We start from the raw sequence: 12,469 nt of genomic DNA, 5'->3' as shown, positions 1-12,469 counted from the left end.
GGACGTTAGCTGTGCTGTACCATGTTCAAAGGTAGGAGCAAGGGCTCAGAACAGGCAGGAACTGGGAGTAAGAATGAAGCCGGGCCAGGCAGTGGTGGTGCATGCCTTTAATCTCAGCACTTGGGAGGTAGAGGCAGGCGGATCTCTGTGAGTTTGAGGCCAGCCTGGTCTACAAGAGCTAGTCCCAGGACAGGCTCCAAAGCTACAAAGACACCCTGTCTCGGAGGGGTTAAAAAAAAAAAAAGAATGAAGCCAGGGCCTGAGAAGCAGTTTCTCTCTCTCTCTCTCTCTCTCTCTCTCTCTCTCTAAATTATTTATTCACTTGTCTTTCTCTTCTTGCTATTCATCTGATTTTATTTCCAAAGGCCATGTTCCCAAAGTCAGGAGGACTTGAAGAGAGACTCATCACATTCCATACAGCTCCCATCTCATACAGAGTCCCACTATAGATGTGTTCACTAGTCTCCTCCAAACCCCCTCCCACCCTTTGTCTTTCCAGGGTTCCATGTCTTGCCCTCTGTTTCCCCCTGGCTTCAGTGGGCATCCAGTTCCAACCACTGCCAAAGGATGGATGAATCTGATGGAGTTTACATCAACCCCCTCTCTATTTTTTTATTTTTTATTTTTGAGACAGGATACCACTATGTAGCCCTGTCAGATTCATCTCTTAATGAATACATACATCACCAGATATGTTAAGAAACCACCGGACCTGGAATAGATGAGGGGGTGTTTGTCTATGTCCTCACCACTTGGAAGGCAGAGACAAAGACAATAATCATTTGTTCCTTTGCTACACACTGAGTTTGAGGTTAATCCTACAAACTGGGACACGAGGTGTTGTGACAACAGCAAGCTCCCAAACCACCTCCACCCTCCAGAAACCGCTGGCTCCTCAGAGCCTAACAACACATACTCAACGTTGTTTCCTACAGCAAGCTATTCTTGCTCTAAGAATAGATAGATAGCTCTCCCTCCCTTATCTTGCCTCATGGTCCATTCTTCACTCATGCGAGCACGCTCTAAGGAACTGTTAAAGTCCACATTACTGCCAGGAGTGATGGGACATATCTAATCCCAGCACTTGGGAGCCAGAGGCAGGAGGATTCCTACAAGTTCAAGGCTAGACAGGACTACACAGGGAGGGACCCTGTCTAGAAAGAAACACAATTCACAATATTGGCCTCACCAAGGAAGTTTTCAATTCCGGGAGGCGGGGCCAAGGTGTGAGGATGAAGATCAAGTTCCCAGATGCTGCTGGTGCAGCTGCAACTGGTGTGGGGACCTAACTTTGGGAACCAAATGCTGGCAGAAGGACAGCCTTCTCTTGCCTACCTTGACACGTAAATGGCACGAATTACCCATCCAAACAGGTGGGTTGGGGCTGGAGAGATGATTTAGTCGTTGCGAGCTTCCATAGTTTGATTCACAGAGCCTACCTGGTGGCTTCTAACTGTCTGTAACTCCAGCCCTGGGGATCAGATGCCTTCTGGCTTCTGTGGGTGTCACGTACATACTGTGGTTCACAGACATGTACACAGACAAAACACTCACACATTAAAAAATAAAATCAAACTAATAATCTTTGTTTTATCAAGACAGGGTTTCTCTGTGTAGCAGTCCTGACTTCCTGAAACTCATTCTGTAGATCAGGTTGGCTATTACCACCGCCGTTAAATAAAAAAATACTGGCTGGGTGGCAGTGACTCATGCCTTTAATCCCAGCACTTGGAAGGCAGAGTCAGGCAGATCTCTGTGGGTTTGAGGCCAGCCTGGTTTACAAAGTGAGTTCCAGGACAGCCAGTGCTGTTACATAGAGAAACCCTGTCTCAAAAGCAAACACATAAACAATGTTTCAATGCCAGGCTGGGTGCCTGGGTCTGGAGAGTACTGCTGGACACCTGGAACTAAACAAAGAAAACAGGAATTTCCGTGGTCATCTCACAATCTCTGCTGGGCTCTGGAGATCCAAAGATACCGTCCCTCTGTGAAAAGTCCCATTTACACCCAAGGCCAGGCACAGACAAGTCCCTCCTTTTCAGCGGCGACAATCCTTCATATTGTTGGTCTGTGGACCAGGACAGGTGCCCTTCTTGACTCAGCATCCTGCCCCAGCTGTGCCCCCTCCTTGATTTAGTCTTGATCCAATTCATCCATTACCTTTTCAGAACCATCTTCCTTACTGATGTTATTTTCTGGTTTTGGATTTTCCTGGTCCTTGTCAAGAGTTACCATGAAACTCGTGCAACAGGCCCAGAGAACAAGAGAATAGCCCGAGGCTGGACCACAAGATGCTGTTCGTGGCCTATGAATCTTTCCCTAGTTAGGCTCTGGATGCCCCGCCACACTATGATAACACTGAAGGTGCTTTCACAGTTCTGTAATCCGAGATCCAGTCCGAATCAAGGGATCTGAACTCACCTTAAGGACCAGACTGGGTCCAGGTACAAGAATCGAAGGCCCTGAAGAGCTGCGGTCAGGCTCTTGATGCCATCATGTCACGTGTCTAAGACGTCATCACGTACGGGATGTGGGCACGTGACAGCACGCTGGAGCTGTCTCCGCAGCCCACAGGTACATCTTCATGGCTGCGTCGTCGTTGTGTGGCCTGGGCGCTTGGCCTGGATCCTTGAGGCACTGGGTCTTAACCTGTTTTGTGACACTACTGTTGCTGCCTCCGCCTTCAAACTTAGGTGAGGCGGGCACCTTCTCTGCTGTCTTCTATCAGTGTCGTCTCTCCACACTACCCTGTGGTCTCCTGGAGACAGCCGCAGGCAGCATCCCTGGCCTCTCCCTCCATGCCCAGGCACCTTCCATACCTCCGTCCGCGCGAAAGGATGATATTCTAAACGTTGGCTACTTGCCATCGCCAGCCTTTGACTGTCTTTTCAGACTCCCCCCCCCCTCCCCGCCCAGCCCCCAGTGAATCCTCTGACTGCCCCTCATGCTTCCCTCTGGCTCTTGATTTCCCATGTAATCCTCAGCCCATGCCTGACCTGTCCTCCTTACTGCTCCCGGTTTTGTTTGTTTTGATTTTTTTCTGGGATTAAAGGCGTGCGCCACCACTGCCCGGCTCGTTTTGATTTTTTATTGATCTCTTCCTTTTTTTATTTCCTGTGGCTCCTCCTCCAACCCTTTCCCCCTTTTAATTTTTCCTTCTTTTATTCGGGGAGAAGGTCAAGGTCTCATGAACCCTTGGGTAGCCTTGAACTTTCTATGTAGCTGAGGATAGACAGCTTGAAGTCCAGAACTGCCTGTCTCCACCTCCTAAGTGCTGGGATTACAAACACATACCACCTTCCCCAGCTTCCTGATTCTCCTGTTTCAGGAGAATCCCTCTCCTCTGTGTCCACATCGGGCCACCCAGTCTCTGCTCGTTTCAGACTTAAGGTGCTATTGATTTCTTCCCTCTTCTCTGCTCCCTGGGTGAGCCCAGTTACCCCAGGCACTGAGCCGCATTATGTCATGCCACCTAAGACAATAGCCTGAAGGAGCACCCACCTGCTGGATCTCTTTCCCCAAACCATCCTGAAGCATCTCACTTCGCTGGTGTCTATACCAGACCCTCCTTTTCCTGAAAGCTGGCTTTCCTTCTTAGATGTCTATCCTTGTGAAGTGAACGACAGCCAGCCCTTCTCTGCATTCAGAAACCAGTACCAGTCCAGACTAACCCATGTCCCTTGGTCGCCCCTCAAGCTCCTCATATCTGTCCTCAGAGCCTCGTCCAGGTCCCTCCCTGCTTGCCTGACTTCTGCAGAGATGCAGTGGAGATCCCTGCCCCCCATCTATCTTGTCACTTCCCTGTCTCTGCCCTGCTGCTCTCGTAACACAATCCATACGATCCATGCCATGCATCCAATCCACGCCATGCATCTGATCCACGCCTCTGCTGGCCTCCCAGAGCTGCTCATCCTGGCTCACGTGGCCCTCTCTGATTGACCTCTGATGCTCAATTATTTACTTATTTTTTTTACTACATCATTTTTCTCTTCCACCACAGACATCATTTTCATCCTCCAAAGACTCTGGAATACACTATTGTGTTCCTCCCTGGAGGACCTTTTTTTTTTTTTTTTTTTTTTTTAATCAGTTTTTATTTGTTTTCCCCCTCTCAGCTGTTGCTTACACCGCCACCTCTTCTAGGTTGACCTGACATCTCAGGCCCTGCCCATGTCCTGATCTCACATGATGGCAGTGTGTTTACTGTCTGAATAGCTGAGGAGTGTGTGTCCCCAGACAGGTTCTGTCTGATACCATTGTTTCCCAGTCTGCGACTTCAGACTAGGAACAGCATCAGATTCGGGACTATCTGATGAACGAGTGAGTGAACTAATTATTAAAAAAAAAATACCGCCCTCTACGGCCATCCTGCTACAAGTAATCGCTGTCCTCCTTGTCTCCTTCAGGTGATAAAGAGGACCACGACCAACCAGGTGCGTAGTGGGTCCCTGTGGCAGGGAAAGATCCAGTTCCTGGGAAAAATACGTTCTGAAAGTCTCTGCCTAAATTGCATTTCTGGCTTGGTAGGAAGCAAGTATTGGATGCACTTCCTAAACAACGTATACCACTGCCAGGACACAGCCCCGAGTGCTAATAAGAAAGAGTGTCTGGGTCTTCCATGGGCGTGCAGGGCTACTCTGATCTCAGCTCTGGCTTTGAGCCTTCCCTACAGCTTCATAACAAGCTTCCAGGGGCACTGGCTACAGAGCCTGGCTCCTGAGGCTTCCTGTCTTTCCCCTTACACCCAGGGAATGCATGGTTGGGTTCATAGGCCTCCATTGTCAGGCCTAAGGTTTACTATTGACTATGTGGTTAATTGACTATGTTCTTGCTTCTGTCCAAGCCTCACTGCTTTCTGCTTTCCCTCTGTAACTCAGTCTCATTTAAAGATGGTGTGTGTGTATGTGTGTGTATGCACACACATGTGTGTGTGTGTGCACACAAATGTATGTAGAGAACAGAAGTCAAACTCAGGTGTTGTTCCTCAAGCACTACCCACTTTGTTTCTGGAGACAGAGTCTCTCATTGGTTGGAAGATTACGGATTAGGATAGACTGGCTGGCTACTGAGCCCCAAGGATCTGCCTATCCCCACCTCCCCAGCCTTGGGATTATAAGCCTGTACCATCATGCCTGGCTTTACTCTGTGCCGGGGATTGAACTCATGTCTTGATGCTTGCACACCAAACACTTTACCAACTGAGATGTCTCCCAGCACCTAAAGATGTTTTTATTTGGGCATAAAATTGTTTTTGCTAATTTTTATTGTATGTGCTGGAGAGTGTTTGCCTGGGCATATGTGTGTGCCTTTTGCCAGAAGTGGATGCCAAGTCCCCGGGAATTAGAGTTACAGATGATTGTAGTCAACATGGTAGCGCTGAGAACCAAACTGGGTCTCTCAGAGAACGGCAAATGCTCTTAATTGTTGAGCCTTCTCTCTAGTCCCTTGCTCGCTTTTAAAGTTAGTGTGTAATCAGCTTTGTTACACGTTCAAACATGCTTGTAATTTTGCTTTGTCATATTCTTCCCCCTGACCCGCCCTTTCTTTTAATGTTTTGAGGTTTTCTTTCTCTTCTTTCTTATTTTTTATTTTTATTTTTATTATTTTGTATATTTATTAGAAGCAGGTTATCTCTACATAGTCCAAGTTATCCTGGAAGTTTGTAGACCAGGCTGTCCTCAAACTCCCAGCGATCCGCCTGCCTCTGCCTCCCAAGTGCTGGGGTTAAAGGCGTGCGCCACCACCGCCTGGCAGCACATTGTACTTTATTTATAATCCCTGCACCTGTATTCATTCATTCATTCATTCATGCATGCATGCATGCATTTATGCATTCATGCATTCATCCATTCATACACTTTGACTGGTAGACCAGTATGCAAACTAATAACTGTGGGCTCCAGACTATGGAGGGTAAAGACCTCTCATAGAGAAATTCATAGCTATTTTTCTTCCCACTCTGACCAGTGTGGGGACTTTTTGCATCACGGAGATGCAGCCAACAGGACAACTTTTCAACATGGCCCAGTGCCAGAAACACATTTTACCTCTTGAAACCCCTGCTCCGTTTCTGCATTGTTTTGAGTTTCAGCATTGATTGTCCTTTGTGGATCTCATTCTTACTCTCCAGCTGTGGGGTCCCTCTGTCTCTTTCTCCATGCTCTTATCTCTGTAACTGTCATGTTTTGTCTAGTTCAGTGCCCTTGGGTCCACTGTCCTCTGCCCCCACAGTCTCCTCTCTGTAATGAGAAGAAGCCCCATGGTACAGCTCTGGCAACCTGACCCCAGAGGGAGACTTGTTACTACGAGTCATTCTGATTGTCCTCTCTGTGTACATTGTACTCTCTGCAATGCTTATTCTGAAGTTTGTGGCAAGCCCTGGTGGCCAGACAACTTGAAGAAGAGCCGCCATTGGCCCTGGGAAGTGAGCCTTCGCATACAAAATAAGCACGTGTGTGGAGGGGCCCTCATTGATATCAACTGGGTGGTCTCTGCAGCTCACTGCATCCAGGGGTGAGTGTGGCCCATGAGTCAAGGATGTAAAAGCCCTAGAGCTACCGTGGGCCCAGCCCAGCTTCCTCAGTACTCCCATGAAACCATGAAGGAAATTGGAACCAGGAAGAGTGGGAAGGGGCATCCAGCACAGGGGAAGAGTCAGGCTCAGGGCCTCACAAGGTTCAGGGACTATGTCAGGGTGGGTCTCCAAGCAACAGAGCCTGCATCCTAAGCTGGGCAGCAGGAAAGCCCAGACCCCCACCCCAGGAGTCACACACACACACACATGCACGCACGCACGCACACAACTCAATGGGACTGTGAAAGGTTTGCTATGCCTTTGACCTTGAGTGTCCCAGGCTGGATTAATCCAGATTGAGTGGACGGAGCATGTCAGGCAGGCCATCAGGGACAGGAAAGGGTCCTGGGAGGTGGCAGGTGCGTTGTGTGGAAAACTGTCTGCTGGGTGTGCTTCTGTATCTCCCGCAGTAACAAAGAATACTCAGTGATGCTGAGTAGCAGCAAACTGCAGCCCGAGGGCTCTTCCTGGGCTCTGAAGATTCCTGTGGCTGACATCATTGTGCATCCCAAGTACTGGGGCCGGAACTTCATCAGAAGCGACATTGCCCTTCTCCGTCTTGAAGCCTCTGTCACCTTCAACAAGTACGCGCAGCCCATCTGTCTCCCCGAGCAAGGCTTCAACTTGAAGGTTGGGACTCAGTGCTGGGTGTCTGGCTGGGGCAAGACTAAGCAGCACTCCTCAGGTAAGCTGAATGGGTTTGGAAATGTCCCTTTGGGCCTTCATTGCCCCACCCCGGCTGTGGTTTCCAGTCTGCAGTTTGGAGTGTGTCAAGCGCTCCTTGTACGGTGCTCACTGTTATGGTCACATAGGTACTGCAGTCAGGCTAACGCTGCTTGAGCTGGGTGGACGTAATCATCTTCCTCTTACGGAAACTCAGAGCTAGGAAGCCATCAAGTCCCTCCCTGACTCCCTCCCTCCCTTCCTCTCTGGCCACAACTGAAACAGCTGCCATGCTTTGAACCCTTGGCCTGGAATGCCTGGAAGGGAGTCACAGAGTAGGGCAAGGGGGTGAGTGGTACAGAGGCTGACGAAGTGTCGAAGATGCTAGGTACATTGATGAATTGCACCTGTAACTCCAGCATTAGTGAGGATCCAGGGAGTGATGAGTTCAAAGCCAGCCTCAGGTACATAAGTTTGATACCAGCCTGGGCTGTTTGAGACTGTGGTTTGTTGTTGTTGTTGTTTAAACAAAACAAAACAAAACAAAAACAATCAAGCAAGGCAAAGATCTTGTCAGAAGGTCTTGAGGTCAAGCTCAGGGAGTGTGAGCTGAGCTCTGAGTAGATAGATGACCAAAAATACCTAGAGAAGTGCCTGTCAGTTGGGGCTCAGGGAATAAATGAAGATCCCAGGAAAGGAATCTTCCTGGGTTATGGAAAGGAAGATCCCAGGGTTGGGATTCCAAGTTGTAAGTGGCTGTGCTGGGACTTGGTAGCCTTCTGGGTTCAGCAACACAAGCTTCCTCGACTAGAGGCTCCTGAACCAAAGCCTGGCACGGTGAGGGAGTCGCTATGTCAGGCCCACGTTGCCGGAAAGACCACGTGGAGGGAGGTGCACAGATGTGGGGTAGGGCTCAGCTGACCTGCAGGGAGTGAGGGGTCACAGCTGTCCCTTCTGCTCCCTACAGACAACTTGACATGGACTCCAGAGCTTCGGGAAGCCGAGGTCTTCATTTTGGACAACAAGAAGTGTGACCATATTTTCCACAAGATGTCCTTCTATCCCCGAGTTATCCCACTTATCCGGAGGAACATGCTCTGTGCCACCAATTACGGAGAGAATGTGTGTTTTGTGAGTTTCTGGGGGCTTCTGGCAGCTCTCTTTCTGAATGAGTCCTGGGGTGTGGTCTCTTTCCTGTTACCATCACCAACCTCTCCTCTCCTCTTTTCTCTTTGACTGCTAATGGCTGCAATTCTTCTGCGTGGTCTGCAACTGAGAAGCCGAAGGGGCCCCAGCTGGCAAGCTCCTGAAGGAGCGATTCTCTCAAGCAGAGCTGAGGGGGTGGACATTGTAGGTCCTGTGGTGCCAGCAGAACCTCCACCACCCCTTTTTCTTTGCCTAGGGGCACCCTGGGGGGTCATTGGCTTGTGAAATTGATGGAAGATGGATTCTGGCCGGGGTGTTATCGTGGGAGAAGGCCTGCATCAAACCTCAGAATCCAGGTGTATACACTCGCCTCACCAAATATACCAGATGGATCAAGGAGCAAGTGAATCACGCGGCACTGCTAGGGCCGTGCCAGGCCTCCTGCCTCCTGTCCCTGCTCTGGCTGCTGCAGCCCCTAGTGGACCTGTGACTGCTCCTCCCCCGCTCTTCCTGCTCTGCCTCTGCTGAATGGCATTAGGTAGCTGATGGAGTGAGGCTGCATGTCCACACTCCACAGGAGTCAGGGTGGGAATGAAGTGGTCCCTGGAGAGCATGGGTCCTGCAGGGAGGTCTTGAGTGGCCAGGAGAAGGGGAGTGTGGCTTGGAAGCAACATTCTGGACTTTAAGACCAAGAGCAGAGATTAAATTTGTATGAGCATCAGCTGGCTCCCTTCTCCCCCTTGTTCTTTGGGGATGATTCTGGGGGTCAGGGTAGATGGATAGGTAGGCCATCTAGTTTGGGGACTCAAGGTTTCCACGGTGTTCCTAGTACTGGGGCACAGGAATAAGGGCCTGGGCTTGTGGTCTCAGTCTTGTCACCTGTGTAGTGGTCAGAGTGTTAGGACATTTAAAATACCCTATGGGCCACCAGTGGGGCTAGTCCACAGCCAGAATTCCAGACTCAAGAGTCTAGTTGGATAATTTTCTCCCTCCCTCCCTCCTTCCATCCCTCTCTTCCCTCTCTCTCTCTTCACTTTAAACTGCCTGTGAAAAGTGTGATAAGATCACTATAGAGAGTTAGAAAACATACCAAAGCATAATTTCCCAATCTGAGTGTTCCATCTGCCTTTGAATTGAAAACACTTTTTTGAACAAAGTTTGGTGCAGAGGGACCAGCCTTCTGCAAGTTGGAGAGTCTGGGATAGAGATGCAGAGCTAGCAAGAGAAACACACAGACTTCTTTTCTGAGGGATAAAACCTTCTTCTTTATTTTTCTTTTTGTCCTTGCTCTACTGTGTTATTTTTTGTTCTGTTCTTCTACCCTGATGTTTCCCTTCTTCTGCTTCCCTGGCGTCTTCTACATCTTCCCTGATGTCTTCCTTCTACATCTTTCCTTCTTCAGTTTTCCTTCTCTCATGTCTTTTATTTTTTTCCCTTACAGTTTATATACCCAAGCAGAATCTTTCAAGCAATATAAAAGTTATACTGTGGATACATTTTATTTTTTAAGTGAATGATTGCAATGAATACAAGTAAAAATTATATTTTTCATATCCCTTACATGATTAAATACTTTACATATTGCAGGTGAAAAACAAGACTTTTCACAGATCAGAAATCTTTCAACCATAATTGTTTACATAGGCAATAGTTTTTATAATTGCCAGGAAAACAGGTTACTAGTTTTACTTTTTATACTGAAGAGTCCTGTCCAGTTATTTTAACTAACCATCCAATTCTTTGTTTTCAGTTACATGAAGTCAATTGTTTAAAGCTTAGTTTAGCTATGATGCATACTGAAACCCGTGAACACATTTTCCCAAATCAGAAAGAACTTGTGCTAACTCCTGGGACTTAATTGTTTTCCTTAATTATTAGCCTAAACCACTGTCTATATGGCTCCTCGAGAGAAAATCTTAACTCCTAGCTGGGTGGCACTTCCTTAGTTCTATTTTCTATCCTCTGAAGCCCCTGCTTTATCAGGGGGGTAGGGGGGAGAGCAGCACTGTAAACAGTATGGCTTAAGAGGAAATCATCTTCATAATAATCTACAGGTAAAAATGCCAGTAGAACGGGATATTTCCATGAGATAATCATGATCCACTAAAGGCAGCAGGGATCCCCCGACACCCATTCACACTGTGCCAGATACCAGAGGAAAATGGCGGCAGCAAACATGTAAAGGCACAGCAATAACAAGAGACATTCTGGAGCTGAAGCCCTTGGGGCCTTGCGTATCTGAGATTCGCCCATCAGTGCCTTGTGTTCTGGCGGGCCGATCTCCTGAAACCAACCACTCTCTGCTCTGCTGCTCCTCCAACAGGGCCACCAGCAGTCTGAGCTGCAGCTAATTGGTTCATGCTTGTCAATTGTGTTCTTCACATCTTGTCAACACCTCATGTACTTTACATCTGCACAATCTGTGGGTTTCTGAGAGCCTTAACCCAAAATAAGGGTTAGTCTGTTTCTTCTTAAGGTTCTGTTTTATATAGTTTGGAGAATAATGTGTGACAGCCATACTTTAGGTTTTGAATGAATGAATTTATTAAGTATATAGCAAACCAAAGGAAAAGAATAAATAGTAAGAGATAGGTAGATGGTTGGATGATAGATAGATAAATAGATATAAATAGATGATATATATATATAGATAGATATAGATGATAAATAGATAGGTAGATAGATGATAGATAGATAGATATAGATAAAGATAAGCACCATTGAATCAGGTGTTTAAAACGCCCAGCAGAAATTGACTGCTGAGGCCGTCCTGAGCATCCTGTAGAGTCCCAGGCAGCTGAGTCCCCTCAGGTGAGGCTTCCAAGTAGGAGAACAAACAGCAACAGATAGAGACATCGTTATCAAACCTGGCACCACGTGGCAGCTAACAACCATCTGTAACTCCTATTCCAGGGCCTTTGATGCCCTCTCTGGCCTCCTGGCATGATCACTGCCTCCATATGTGCAGGCAAAACTACCCATACACACCTAATCATTTTTCATAAAATAGATTCATTAATTGGTTCCAAATGTGCTTGGTTTTTGTCTTGCTACCTTTGTTTTATTGGTCAAATGCCCTCTTCCTTCTCAGAAGAAAGTGTTTTAAAAGATGGGGCTGAAGAGATGGCTCAGCAGTTAAGATCACTGGCTGATGCTACAGAAGACCCAGGCTCAGTCCCTGGCACCCACATGGTGACTCATAACAGTCTGTAACTTAAGTTGTGGGGGCTCTGCCTCCCTCTTCTGGTCTCTGTGGGAACAGAACACAAACATACACACACACATATGTGTGTGTGTGTGTAGTGTATAGTGTATATATGTATGTGTATTTATAATTTACATATATATACACACACACATTCAGGCAAACATGCTAAAATAAAATAAATCTCTTTAAAAATAAAATATTTTTTACAGAGCAAAGAGTTTCTCTGTTTTGGAGTTCTCTCTCCATTTTGAATATCTTTCTGCTATGTTGAGGACATCTGACTGTAGGAATCACCATTTCCTGCATTTTCTACCACAAGAAAAAAGTTTGATTTGCTTGTTTCTGACATCACACAGCAGGCGCACTTCATTCTGAGCCCTTTCTGTCAGCGTGAAGCCGTAGACTGCTCAGTGCTCAGGGCTGCTGGGTATCCTTTCTCTGAGGCAGCAGGTGGACAGTGTCCGTGAAGGCTTCCTGAAGCCCCCTGTGAAGTCTCGTCCTCCTGGCACCTCTAGACTGTTTTCAGGGGCGCAGGTTCAGTTGTGGCTTCCACACGTCTGCTTTACTACATAGTTCTCTACAGCGATCATGCCAGTTCATCTCCCTCAGCAGTGGGTGAAAATGGGCCACTCTGTGCCTTCAGCAACACTGGTAGCGGGGTGCAGCAGAAGGGGGTTGCAGTTGTGGACACTGGGAACCTCGGGGTGAGGAGGTGTTCCTAGACACCATGTATTCTGGAAGTCTGCGAATTGTTGCTTCTCCAGAAGCCTCAGGCCAGCCCCCCACCCTACACACTCCCCTGCTCTGTCTTGAAAATGCAGTACCTGAGGGCAAAAACAACTCTCACAGCAGCTACGGGAAGAAGTCGTATCGTGGTT

At 47.8% G+C, this 12,469-nt stretch overlaps 1 protein-coding gene across 1 annotated transcript; it reads left to right on the top strand.

Moving 5' to 3' along the window:
- The first annotated feature begins 2,558 nt into the window (after positions 1-2,558).
- Positions 2,559-9,110, top strand: LOC125393697 (inactive serine protease 45-like). The gene is made up of 6 exons (XM_048424313.3): positions 2,559-2,693; positions 4,407-4,433; positions 6,366-6,513; positions 6,985-7,259; positions 8,205-8,368; positions 8,640-9,110. Exons 1-6 carry the CDS (start codon positions 2,585-2,587, stop codon positions 8,871-8,873), a joined length of 957 nt encoding a protein of 318 aa, XP_048280270.2. The 5' UTR covers positions 2,559-2,584; the 3' UTR covers positions 8,874-9,110.
- The last annotated feature ends 3,359 nt before the right edge of the window (positions 9,111-12,469 follow it).

Source organism: Myodes glareolus, chromosome 4 (genome assembly GCF_982192425.1).
Source record: "Myodes glareolus chromosome 4, mMyoGla1.1, whole genome shotgun sequence".
In the NCBI taxonomy this organism is placed as follows: domain Eukaryota; kingdom Metazoa; phylum Chordata; class Mammalia; order Rodentia; family Cricetidae; genus Myodes; species Myodes glareolus.
Note: the sequence above shows the minus strand (reverse complement) of the source record. Positions and strands in the feature narration are given on the sequence as shown.